The sequence below is a fragment of the Melanotaenia boesemani genome, chromosome 2 (genome assembly GCF_017639745.1).
Source record: "Melanotaenia boesemani isolate fMelBoe1 chromosome 2, fMelBoe1.pri, whole genome shotgun sequence".
Classification (NCBI taxonomy): domain Eukaryota; kingdom Metazoa; phylum Chordata; class Actinopteri; order Atheriniformes; family Melanotaeniidae; genus Melanotaenia; species Melanotaenia boesemani.
The window spans coordinates 24,340,153-24,352,855 of record NC_055683.1 but is presented as its reverse complement, the minus strand read 5'-3'; the positions used below and the strand labels follow the sequence as shown (position 1 = coordinate 24,352,855).

The 12,703-nt window shown below is 38.4% G+C and overlaps 1 protein-coding gene across 2 annotated transcripts in view; it reads right to left on the bottom strand.

Moving 5' to 3' along the window:
* Positions 1–12,703, bottom strand: part of prkcab (protein kinase C, alpha, b) — a 110,045-nt gene that overhangs the window by 8,643 nt on the left and 88,699 nt on the right. The window contains exons 6-12 of one of the 2 annotated variants that reach the window (XM_041995896.1): positions 8,690–8,846; positions 8,393–8,527; positions 7,419–7,512; positions 5,818–5,847; positions 1,501–1,641; positions 1,222–1,395; positions 582–673 (exon numbers count right to left, since the gene is read on the bottom strand). In XM_041995896.1, coding sequence (XP_041851830.1) covers positions 582–673; positions 1,222–1,395; positions 1,501–1,641; positions 5,818–5,847; positions 7,419–7,512; positions 8,393–8,527; positions 8,690–8,846 — 823 coding nt within the window. The remainder of the gene's footprint in view (positions 1–581; positions 674–1,221; positions 1,396–1,500; positions 1,642–5,817; positions 5,848–7,418; positions 7,513–8,392; positions 8,528–8,689; positions 8,847–12,703) is intronic. The other variant, XM_041995906.1, reaches the window with a different exon arrangement.

Below are 12,703 nucleotides of genomic sequence, written 5' to 3'. Positions count from 1 at the left end.
CTTAAATCATAGATTCCACAAGTAGATTCAAACTTTTGCTTTGATTTAAAAATGAAATGAGCAAAATGAAGACTGACAGATTTGTAAAACTTAATCGGTTTCTCTTAAAGAGCATCGTTCAAGCCTGTTACACAAAATGATGAAACCAGTTTTACTAGGAAATATTAAATGGTAGTAGACATGTTACACGTTACATGTAAGATCAGGTTTTTTTTTTTTTGTTCTTTGCATTTTGAGTGCTAAATTTGTGCTTTTCTGAGCTATTTCATGGCAACTTTTACCAATGGGCCACCTTAAACTATAAAGTATGTTTATTCCATTATAGAAGGTGTTACAGACATGATGTTATTTGCAGTTAGGTAGAAAAAAGATGCTCAAGTACCCACGATGGGATAAAATGTGCTGAGAAAAACATTAGCTTATCCAAATAGTACTCCATACTTATGTATGTAACTGTAACATGTAACTGTGCTATATGTCTAATGTCTTTTATCAGCACAACTTAAAGACAGCTTAAAACAAACTGAAGCTACCTACAGATTAGTATCCTTAATAATGTGCATGAATCAGAGAGCTCTTACACTGCCTGTGGCTCCTTAAACTTGCCCATACGTTGGATATGATACATGAGGTCTCCTCCATTAATGTATTCCATCACAAAGTAAAGTCGATCCTATAAAAATACAGAAGGTTATTGTCCAGAAAGCATCTCTGAATACATGTAAAGAGTAAGATTTAGAAGATAAATATGAAGCAGACATAACATTAAAGTCTAGACACATAGTCTAGAGATATGACATTGTCATACATTATTTAATCTTTCTGTATAGCAGCATGGTATAATTATATCATAAGTCAAGAGGCTTTGATCAGTAGATGTTTTTATTGAAGGTTCCTTGAGTCACTCTGTCTACGCACAGAGCTGACGTCACGCTAGAGACTTCACATTCAAGGCTGGTCTCAGCTCACTTTCAATTTTCTCTGTGGGGCCACTGGTGAAGGAGTGCAAAAGAAAAAAAACAAGAAAAATGAAAAGACAAATACAAATGTAATGACAGACCATGCTCACAGGGACTGAACAGGCGATGATGAAAGACTGTTATGGGAGAACGATGGCCCCTGTTTTAATAAAGAGACTCTTTTTGTGTCTGAGCAAGCTGTCAGTGCAGGAGGTAAGCATTAAAAGCGATGATGAGAGCAGGGGCTGAAGGTTTTACACACCACAGTCTGGAAGCAGGAGTGGAGCTGTGTGAGGAAGGGCGGTTTGTCTCTGAGAGCCAAAACCCTCTTCTCCACCATTGTACATTCAACATCATCATCCTGGATCACGACATCTTTTTTCAGGATCTTTATAGCGTAGAGCTCCTCTGTTGACTTCATCTCTGCCAGCATCACCTGCAGACAAAAACAGCACAAAGGGATTTTATATATGAGACAACATCGAGCACGCTTTGGACTTTAAAGTGATTCTAATCCCTTTAATATGTGTTCTTGTGTCACCTTGCCGAAGCTGCCCTTCCCAAGCAGGGCCAGGAAGTTGAAGTCGCTGAGTCGGACTCGGTCCATGTTACCTGAGGGCAGACTGAACCGCCGGTGGTCTGATGGGGTGATCACTTTCTTACCATGGCCCAATTTGGCTTTCTGCCGTGTACAATACACAAACAAAAAGTAAAATGACATTTCACTATATACTATTTATTCTTATATCTAGTGTTTACTGCTGTGAGTGTCTTAAATGCGTTTTTATAACAGTTCATGAAAACAGGAAAGCAGACCTTCTTTCATGTTTTACAAATCAGCACTCATTTAAAAAAATCAATTGGTCCTTGCCAGGACTTATAGATAGGTAAAAACAAACTCTGATGAACGGTACGACATATTACACTGTCGCTATATTTTACAAAAACCAAGCCACCAAAATATGAAGTTCATGATTCAGTTTAATACCTTGAAGTTGTCGTTTTCTTTTTGATGACATTGTTGTGCAAGAAATTTGATCCACTTTACTCAACAATATTGCTCTGGTTTATTAAGGTTTGTGGGCATTTGTTTATGCACAGTTTTCAACCTGGACTTATTTCAGTGAAGTTGAGGCCTGGACTTTGGGTGTTTGCTCCTGTGTTTGTGATCATTGTCATAATAGATGGTACAACCTCAGTCAAGCTTCAGCTGTCAGGAAGATGGTCTGACATTTGGTCTCACGTCTAGAATACTTTGTTATATAGAGAAGTTCATGGTCGAATCAGTGATGCAAAACAAGCCCAAATCCTCACCCGTCCACCACTGTGCTTTGTAGCAAGTACCATTTTCACTAAGGTGTTCACTCTTGCTGATGATAAATCAAGTGCATTTGGTCAGTAGCACCTTGCTGCTACTTATCCTCTTAATTCCTATGAAAGCAATAAGGCTGCCCCTAGTTTTTTTTTTTTTTAACACATTGCTTCTGCAGTTTGGCTTAGTTTTTGTTAAATAAACAATGACACTATAATATGTCCTTTGTTATTTATTTGAGGTTGTAATTACTTAATTTGAAGATGTGGTGAGGAGCAGAGAAAGAGGATCTACAGTTCTGCTTTGCCTTACAATCAGTGGAAAACAGACAGGAAGTGAAGGATGCATGCATACTAGCCAAAAGTTGGATTCTGTTTTTTATGCAGCTTTCAGTTTGCCAAGAAAAAAAAACCCAAACTCCTGAAAGATATTTGATAACAACTGATAAAACTGATAACATATTCCTTTAAATGGTTAAAAAAAAAGCAAAATTGTCTTAATGAAATAAAAATATTTAAGATTCAATTATTTATATATAGTACATCAGCCATAAAGAAATATATATTTTATTATTATAATATTATGAATTACATATTATCCAAAAAAGCTGTTATTATGGATTAAGCACTATAAATTTGATTGTTTATTTTTTTATTTTTTTTCACAGTTTTAATACCTTTCAAGACATCTGATAAATCTGGTCACATTTACAGTATAATACTGTCACAATGTAACAATGAACAAGAAAAAAATCATACTGTTTTATTTGCATGTAAAAGTACATACTAGTGACAGTGTGGATTTCCATTGTTTTTGCAGCTTTGTTTTTATTCAGGCTTCTTCACAGGCCGTCAGCAGGATCTCACTACTAGTGCATCTTGGGAAAGTGTCAGGTGGGTGTTCAGCAGGGGTTGCCAGCTTCTCAACGCTCCCTGTTGTTCTAATTTGCGGTTTGCTAAACATCTTTGAACAAAAAGGCCAATTAAGGTCCCCACCAGCTCTCATCACGGCTCCACCGCAAGTCTGTTTCTGTCAGATGGAGCAGAAAAAACAGGCGAATGGCAGGGCAATGAGAGCCGTTGCCAGGACGACCATTTCTCTCCTCTTGACTCAGTGTGAAAATGTACTCCACATTATAATTGTTGAAAATTTGATTTAATTCGGGTTAAGTGGTCCTACATGTACACATGGTTAGGCCAGTTAACAGACCACTGATATAGGCATGCTGAAGACAGAGTGGTTCACATTTCACCCTGCATCACTGTTGGGTCTGTAAGTCAAGAGTTTAGTCAATATACATGTAATTGAGGAGGAAAGGCGACACCGGCATAGATAAATCCAAGCTGTGTTAATAACTGGTGTGAGAAGAGGCTGTCGGTCCAGTCATTTGTTATAGCTAGTCTTAGTGTCTTCATGTAACCAAGGATGTTAAGGTTTGTGGTGCCAGACCACCTGTGAAAGAAGTCATGACTTCCACAGGTGGCACTTTATAACTTTAAGGGTCTGTATAGGATGTATATGTTGCCTGAAGAAATCAACATTTAAAAAATGCCTGTTTAGAAGGTATTTCCTAATCTTAACTCTGCATTTGTTTCTTCTTCAATAGCTGAGGCTGAGATGTGGTTCACGTTTTACCTGTAACACTGTTGCAAAGCACCAAGGTGTCACCCTGTCTTATTATAATCTGTGCATAGATCATAATGAGGCACATTTGACTCTTCTTTCCTGTAAAAACACCCACCTCAGCAGGCTTCTAGAAATTACCGACAAGCTAACAAAGAAAAATGTGTTTGGTTTTAGACTCAGTAACATGCACTGCAACTCCAAGATGTTGTGAAACAGTGACATGAACAGTGCTTTAGCATTGCTGAGGGATTGTTTTTCAGACATTTTATATGATCACATAACTGTTTCTACATTGTTTAAACACTTTGCAGCTTCTTGTTCTTGGATCACCCCCACCTCAGAGAGACACCCAGTGGTCACTTTCAGAAAACAATTACATAATCTTTCTCATAACTAACACAGACAGTTGCATAAAAATATGATTAAAAAGTGGAAGACCTCACACCCATATACACCTATTTCACCTCAAACAAACACAGAGTTGCATCCCACACACCAGTCTTATAATGCATACGACACTGCCACTGTGTGGAGACATATGGCACACACACAGCAGCCACAATAAGAACCTGTGAGTGTATCAATTCATATGGTTACTGTGAGGGGGTGTCCGACCATGCTTCATGTCCTCATGGCCTTCTATAGTCCATGTCAGACTAGTAGAGGACGGACTGTGTGCGCCCAGTGAGGAGCAGGTGTGAAGCTCTTGTGGCCAGTGGTTATGCAATGATAGTAAAAAGGATCATAGCAACAACCAGAGGCCTGAGCACCCCACAAATTTACTAACAACAATGCTGTCTGGTTTTTGTGTCAAAGATAGGAAGTCATTATGTTGAAGATAGTAGATGCTGCATTTTTAAATGAGAAGTTAAACTAGTAAAGGCCTGAACAAAGGAAACTGTGATTAAAACGGTTACTGACATGTTTTAATTCAGTTTCTTTTATGTTTTTGAGCTTTCTGCTGTAATTAGTTCCATTTTTATAGAAAGATGCTAATACTTTCCCATCTATGCTTCAAAGGATTTGTTCACAGTCTTTCAAATTAGTCTTAAACAACAGAGCTAAACGTGACATATTTGATACATACAGTTTCTGAGATATTTTACATCACTTTATGCTAAAAACTTTGCTCGAGCTCCTGTTAAACACATTAATACTTGTCTTCTGCCCCTAACAGACACCAGGAAGCAGAAAACCACACTATAATAATTTAGACAAATCACATGGTAATAAATGATAAATATCACCCCCCCTCCCCAAAAAAAAAAGTTAATTTTTGTTTAGTCTTTTTTTTGTTGTTGTTGTTATATTTTGTTGAAAGGGCCAAATAAAGGGCTCATATTAAAAAATTGGACTTTTCCAAGCTTTTTTCTTTCATAGGTCAGGCCTGAATGGGTTAAAAAAAACAGACAGGAGCTCTTAGGAGCATAAAAAAGGCTCAGCTTGATGAATTCAAACGGGCATTCAAAAATGTCTTTAAAGTGAATGTGATGCTTCAGCTGTCTGAATCAGACTAATCAAGTGGATGCCTTAGAAAAGCTGAAGACTCGTTTTTAGTTTATAGTCTTATTTCAATCAATTTAAACATTTGTCCTTGCTTTAACACTTGAAAATGTGTGAACCAATCCTTTGAAGACTAATCTAAATGGTAGAAATACTACAGCTTACTGATCTGATTTTGCAGCAGATGTTACAGGTGCTGCTAAAACCACAAAAGGAAAAAAAGGACCTGTTTAAGAGGAGTAAGAAAAGGAAAAAAAACATGCAAATTGGGATGATTCAACTGTATGCTGCAGAAAGCTTTTGTTAGTAAATCAGATTAATTTGTGGAATCCCATCAGAGACCCACAAACAATCCCAATTAAGTGTGAAGCAAGCTGGACATGAGAGAAAAACAAGCGAAGCAGGCAGGAAAGCTACCTTCAGATAGTGGATATTTAACTGGCATTCCTAGAAGAAAGAAGAAACTCACTTATTAGTGTGGCCAGTAATTACCTGATTTGTCTTACTGACATGTGGGCAAAAAAACATGACAAGTTATTTACTTAAAGGCATGAAAAGCTTTTGCATCCATTGCGTCCCACCCCTAGTTTCCAAGGCAACCACACAGCAGCGTGAGGATATCAGCCTCAGAGGAAACCCAAGGTCAGTGTTGTACAGTATGAAGAGAAGCAGAAAATTAAAAAGAAGACTCAAAGCCTTGAGGACGGCTGTGAAGAGAAGATATTCACACTCAGTATTAAAACACCTGGATTCAGACTCAGAGTTGGACTTAACTGCCCTCATCCTCTTCAATCCCTGTTTTCTTTATTCAAATACCACATGGTTTTGTACTTGTGTGCATTACACTGCTCAAAATTGATGCTATGTTGTTTTCTGTGAGTTGTTAACATACCCAAGAAAAGGTTAGGGTTTTATTTAAGGCTGCATCTTTGTAAGAAACCTCGCGGAGAAATAACTGCAGTCAATAGAACAGCCACTAGAGGGTGAAAGTTAGTCATAATTTTCCCTAAGTGTTGATCAGAAGGACCTTGTCAGTGTGTCTGCATGTTTTTTTTCCTCCATCGACAACATAACATGAGAACAAGACAGCCAACCATTTTCAAAGCAAAACAATGACGTCTTTCAAACTACTAAGCTCTTTTCTGCCTTTACTGCTACAGAATGAACAGATTCAGGTGTCTGTAAATCTTATCCGGTGACATGAAATAAAATAAGTAATTGCCATGAAGACTGGAAAAAAGACAGCAGAATGTTTTATGAAAAAGAGTGGATTAGTTAACTGGATAAAACCTGCAAAAACACAGAAAACAAGTTCTAGAGGGATCATGCTCATTTCATACAGAAGATTAGTTCCTTAGAAATAGTTTGTTTTCAGTTCAATGTGAATTAGACCAGCAAACAGTGTTTTACATTATGTGTAATGTTGCTTTACCCTCTCATTACTGCTGTGTGTTGGACTTTTTTTTATAAGCTAATCCTGACTGTCTTTTTGTAATGGATCATATGTGTTCGCATAGTTGCGTTGAACTGTGATCTTGCATCACCAACAATCACTTACAGGTTAAACTTGCTGTATAAGTGCAGTGCAATGGAAAAGCATCTGTGTCTGATCCTTTAGGCAACAAGTTATAATGTAAATGTTGCCATCTATGAACACTGTCTCCTACAGTGAGTAAATGTGATCATTATTTACTGCTTTCTGTAGCTACTGTTGGGACTTGCCTCCTTTGTTGTCTGTTTTGTCTGTATTTTGTGTGCAGTTTAGCTAACACAACTCTCACCCCCTCCTTTCTGGAAGAACATATTAATCTACATAGACAGCAGAATTTTCATTTAAAACCAGGAGCATTTATCTTGATCTCCCTCTCTGGAACACAAGGAGAAAACCACAACCAGGAACAGGATGAGGTTACCATGGTGACAAAAGAGAGACATTTTGCTTAAGTGTGTGAGCATCTACAATGGACATGTGTGCATGCTGTACGTGAAAATGAGAATTTAGTCAAGCTGATTCTCACCTCAAACTTCTGTCGAAGCTCCAGGTTGACATCATCCACCTCAGGAATGGGAACGTTGTAGTATTCCCCCTCCTCCTGGTTTAGCAACTTGTACCTAAAAGAGGTAAAAAATGTGACTTTTTTAAACTTATCCTGTCCTCGGGCCACCCATACAGACATGGACTTTTGTATTTCTGCACAGTTAAATTAGAAGTCAGTCATTTCTATAATCTGTTTGCTGTCAGCTTTGACTTAGTAGTGACTACTTAACTCTATTTCTCGAATGTATACATGCTCTAGATACTTCTTTATGGCACAAAATGCTCCACACATACATGCACAAACACAACCACTGGAGTAGTTTCCAAGATTGCCGCCAGCATTTATTTTTACTCATAGTTATTTCCTGAGGCTCCTGCTTGTAGTGGCGGTTGATCATGCTTGGTTTAGGCTACGTTGCAGCAGGTATGCTAACACAGCTTGAGGATCCGTGTGTTAAACAGGTCTGTGAGTGTGTGTTTATTGGAGTGAGACAAAGCAGCCAGACAAAGGCAGAGAGATGAGGAAATGATGCAAGCAGGTGCTGGACGATGGAGCTGGAAGTGTTTACTCCTGTTTTATGAACAATGTGCTTGTACTTTGATGTGAAGCTGGATGCAAATCCCCACAGACTCACTTCATTATGATCCTAAAAACCATTTTCACTGTATCTAGATTTTCTCTACTTTTCCTTATATTGGAAGAATTTGTGTACAGTTTGTCAAATATTCCAAGTAGCAACACTCCACTGAAGTGCCCGGTTAACTGGGGTGTCCAATCATAAATCACTTTTCACTGAGGCACATGAAACTAAAAAAACTGATTAGGTATTTGAAGCTAATTAACATATTATGTACTGTGTAAACCATTCATTTTTTACTTAAAATGAGATTAGAGAGGCTGAACATTAGAGGCTGGATGGCTGGGACTTTCTGAGTATCAGTCAGGTAACTGACCATCCACAGTTGGGTGCTTTCAGGAGCTCGGACACGCCAAACGACATGGAGCCCATGAAGTCATTCCTGGTGGTTCTGTCCCAATCCCACACTTCAATGGACAGACGTCGGTCCTTATCTGATGCTTTCAGCTTACTGCGCAGACACACACACACACATATGAAAAACATGTTGACACAGAGTCAAACTCTGATCATCTTTTACACCTTTTGTACCAAGCTCTGGAAGTTATAAAAGTGGACACATACAAGAATACTTGACCTGATAAAATACATCCTCAAACAGCTTTTTACTCACAAGGTGAAGGACTCATTCCAGCAGGGGTTGAGAGAAGAACGGATGGTCCTGGTCTTCTGTTTCGTCTCGTTCTTTGGGTCTGGGATGAGCTTGAGTTTCACATATGGGTCTGATAAACCATTTGGATCCATAGGAATCAGGTTCCTGGCTTCCCCAACTGGAAGAAATATAACAGAAAACATCTGTTAAAAGTACGCAATCCAACTTTATACTGGCTCAGAGGAGCTAGCACCTTAGCCTCAACATGTTAAAAGAAATTTTGGAACCTCAACACTTGGATAACAGACTGTGTAAATTTGAGTGTAGAACTGTGTGTGGTTTTAGATTAAAGTGTCAAAAAATCTTTTGAAGCACTCTGACCAAAAGGGGAAATAACAACATAGATTACGTTATTTCTTCAGGTGGCCTCAGTACATATATAACTGTAGATCAAATCAAATGAGGCACCACATACGCTGAACAGGAGCTGTGAAGCGAAACATACTGTCAAAATTCAGTTAAACTGAAGTGTGAAACAACACCAACAGGACTGTAACACTGGTGGGTGTTAGGGCGCATGCACACGTAAATCAAGAAAAAAAAAACAGCACAAAACTACTCATCTAAAAGTCTGTCTCGCATATTCTGTTATAAAACAAGTAAGTAATACAAGTGATAACAAAATTACACTACAGTAAGTGGAGAAGGTGAACAGACTTCTTAGTCGACCCTTCTTGCCAGGTGTGCACAGAAGTTGAGCAAGGTGAGCAGATAATGTGGGGTGACATTTTCCTCTATGCTAACAGACAAATGGAGAAAAAGAAGGTGCTAATACACGCCAACATGAGGCGGCGCGAACCAGGCCACATTCACCATGGCAACATCTGCTGCAAGCAGTGACTCCCCCACTTAAAAGCATCATGTACACACAAACAAACAGCAGATGCAGGACAGCCACACATCAAACGATAAATGACAAATAAGTAGAAACTGAAAAGGAAATCTATTGTGAGACATGAAAGAAAGAAGAAATACAGAAAAACAGGGAAAGAAAGGCTTCTTGCCACTAGTTACTAAATACTAAAGACTATAACTACAACAGACGGAGAGCAGAAACAGGGTAACGCTAATCCTGTTTATTAGATCTAATCGCCCCCACCTTTGCACTTTAAATGCAATCAGCTGCAGTTTAATAAAAAAGAAAAAAACTTTTAAAAATGTCACTTAAGACCATTTTCTGAATCCTTGTAAAATCCTTTTTCCTGCTTGCTTTGCCTGTCTATGGTGAAATAAAAGAAACATAAGGGAGGATAAAACAGCAAATTAAATGAAAACTCCACGTTAGTGTAATGTGCACTGACCACTCCGTGTTCAGGTTACTTCATTTTATTTTTTTAACAGCTAATATGAAGCTGCCTTACAGCTGAATATAAATAGCTGTGGTGCCTCTTAGCAGATTTTCTCTATTTCTATTATCTCACTTAAGAACCCTTTCCTGAATGAAATAGGATCAGATGCATTAATGATGCAAACTGGGCTTTTTCTACACAAAGAGTGGTATTGAAAAAAAAAGGCAAGAATGTATGCACCTCATGTCCGATCAATTGAATCCTCATACAAGATGGAAAAAAATGTTTTTATAAAAGAGACCATTTCATTGCTTGAACACTGTTTTTTTCAACTGTGTTTCCATAGTTTATTTTTTTTTAAATATGCTTATATTCATATAAATAAAGTAAGGTCTTAAACTTTATGTTTAAGACATTTAAGAGTTTAAGAGACTTTGCTAATGTGGCTCTTATGAGAGAATGATTATTAAGGCATTGCTGGGGTAGACTGACTCATGTACAGGTTTTCAAAGGTTGTTAAAGAAAACAATCAGCATGCCATGATCCTTCCTGAGAATCTAAGGTTGTATAAGGTACAAGCTTTTCTCATCTGTTGCAGACAGCAGGAGTTGGCGATCATCCTCAGATGTGATGAAGATAAATAACTGAAGATATATCTGAACTACAAACAAGGTCTTTCAGCATGTTAGGAGCAGCATGTTTTGTGAGAGAGAGTTAGTCTTTTGGTGTGGACTTTAGTATTCAGAACTTTCCAGACCTTTTACATGTACAAAACATGGAAAGGGAACAATAACTCCCTCTGTGTTATCTGAGATAAACCAAACAAATGTAAATAACAAAGCATAAAGTTTTCCAGTGTCATGCAGAAGAGGGCAGTGTCGGTCTCTCAGTCTCCATCAGAAGCTTTCCAATCCTTATGACTGTCATTTTAATCTCATAGTTCACTCCTTGTTCAGAGCTAATTCTCAGCCACAGTCATCACCCTCCCTCTGTCTTCGTTTTCCTCTTTTCCTCAGCCATGAGCCCAAACACATGCACACACACATACATGTTGACACTGTTACAGAAAGACACACACACATATACACACATGTAATGAAGTATGAAGAGCAGAAGGATAATCTCAGCATCATACATTCCCATCTAAAGCCTCCTCTCTGCTGGCTGTGGTGGCGATCAGAGGCATCAGTCACGTCCATGGCAACGCTGGCACCAAACAATGCCAAAGAAACTTCAATAAGCTGGCTAATACACTAATGAGGCAAGCAAACACAAATAAACACACATAAACTCAAGAGTATGGATACTACATTTATTGGCCTCACACACACACAATTACACACAATGAAACATCATAATCAGAGACCATCTCTGCTGTCGGTTGTTGCTTAGATACAACAAGAGCTGCTTGCTGTCTGTCCTCCCTACTCCTCGCTCCTTATGAGGTAGTTGCTAATAAAATTAATGTGATTGTGTTAGTTTTTTCCCTTTCTCCCCTGTTTGAGGGTAAAACAGGCATGATTTGGGAGGAAAATGATGATGTTTTTTAATATTTGTGTGAAACAAATTAAAGCCTCCAGCAGCTCATGGAAAAAAGTTTTTGTTACAGTTCAAACATGGATCACAATGCATCTTCTTTGCAACTGTCGTGTGTTGATGCAAAATCCAAAAAAAGATATCAAGTTAATAAATCTCATAAGAAAGTACTGAATAAAATGGCATTTTTTTTATTATTTCTTACCTTAGAAAGAGATATTTTACAGAGTGATAATGCATTTAATGCTTATAAGTAATTTCGCTTTAACAGACACTCTCAATTTGTCACCTAAAGACTGCAACAAATCCTCTGTTAACCATTTTTCCCTGTTGTATATAAACACATCTCCTTTATTACAAGTCTGCTGTATCTGCTTGATAAAAAAACTGTCCCACTGTTAAAAATGACATATCATTTGGATGCCAGAGAAGGTGCAAGCAGGGCTGCGGAAGGCCAACAGTGTAATCTCCCAAAAAAGGCTTTGAAATTCAAGTGTACTGTTGCATAACAAAGCCATGTGCAGCCAATGAATTTCTGATAATCTGGGAGGGGAGGTTGTATGGCCAAATAGGAGTTGGAAGGATCCCTTCTGTGCAGTCAGGGATCCAAAAGCAGATATCACACAGATACCAGAGGGAGAACGGAGACAAGGATTTTACTTTGTTGTGGTGGTGGTCATTTTGGGGAAGGGCAGCCAGGACATTAAATACAGATAACAAAATTTTCAGGGTTTAGGGGAATTATTACAATTATATCTGGATAATAGAAAAATATTTAGACATTTTTATCTTATATTTTTTAGCCAGGATCATAAAGCTCCATATCATAATTCTATATTTTCCTGGCATAGCCCTTTGCTCTCAGACTGCAGGTTTACTTGTGGTTCCTAGGGTTTCTAAAAGTAGAATGGGAGGCAGAACCTTCACTTATCAGGCCTCTCTCTTATGGAACTAGCTCCCAGTTTGGGTTCAGGAAGGAGACACCCAATAAAGCTGAATTGAATTAACCTGAACTAAGTGGGCTGGGGGGTGGTAGAACCAAGCCCTATTAAATGGCGCGTGGGAGAGTTTGGGTGCATGGGTGATCATGAATTTATTAGATGGGTATCCAGGGATACCTACTGCTGTCAGCAGGGTGGATCACCTTCCA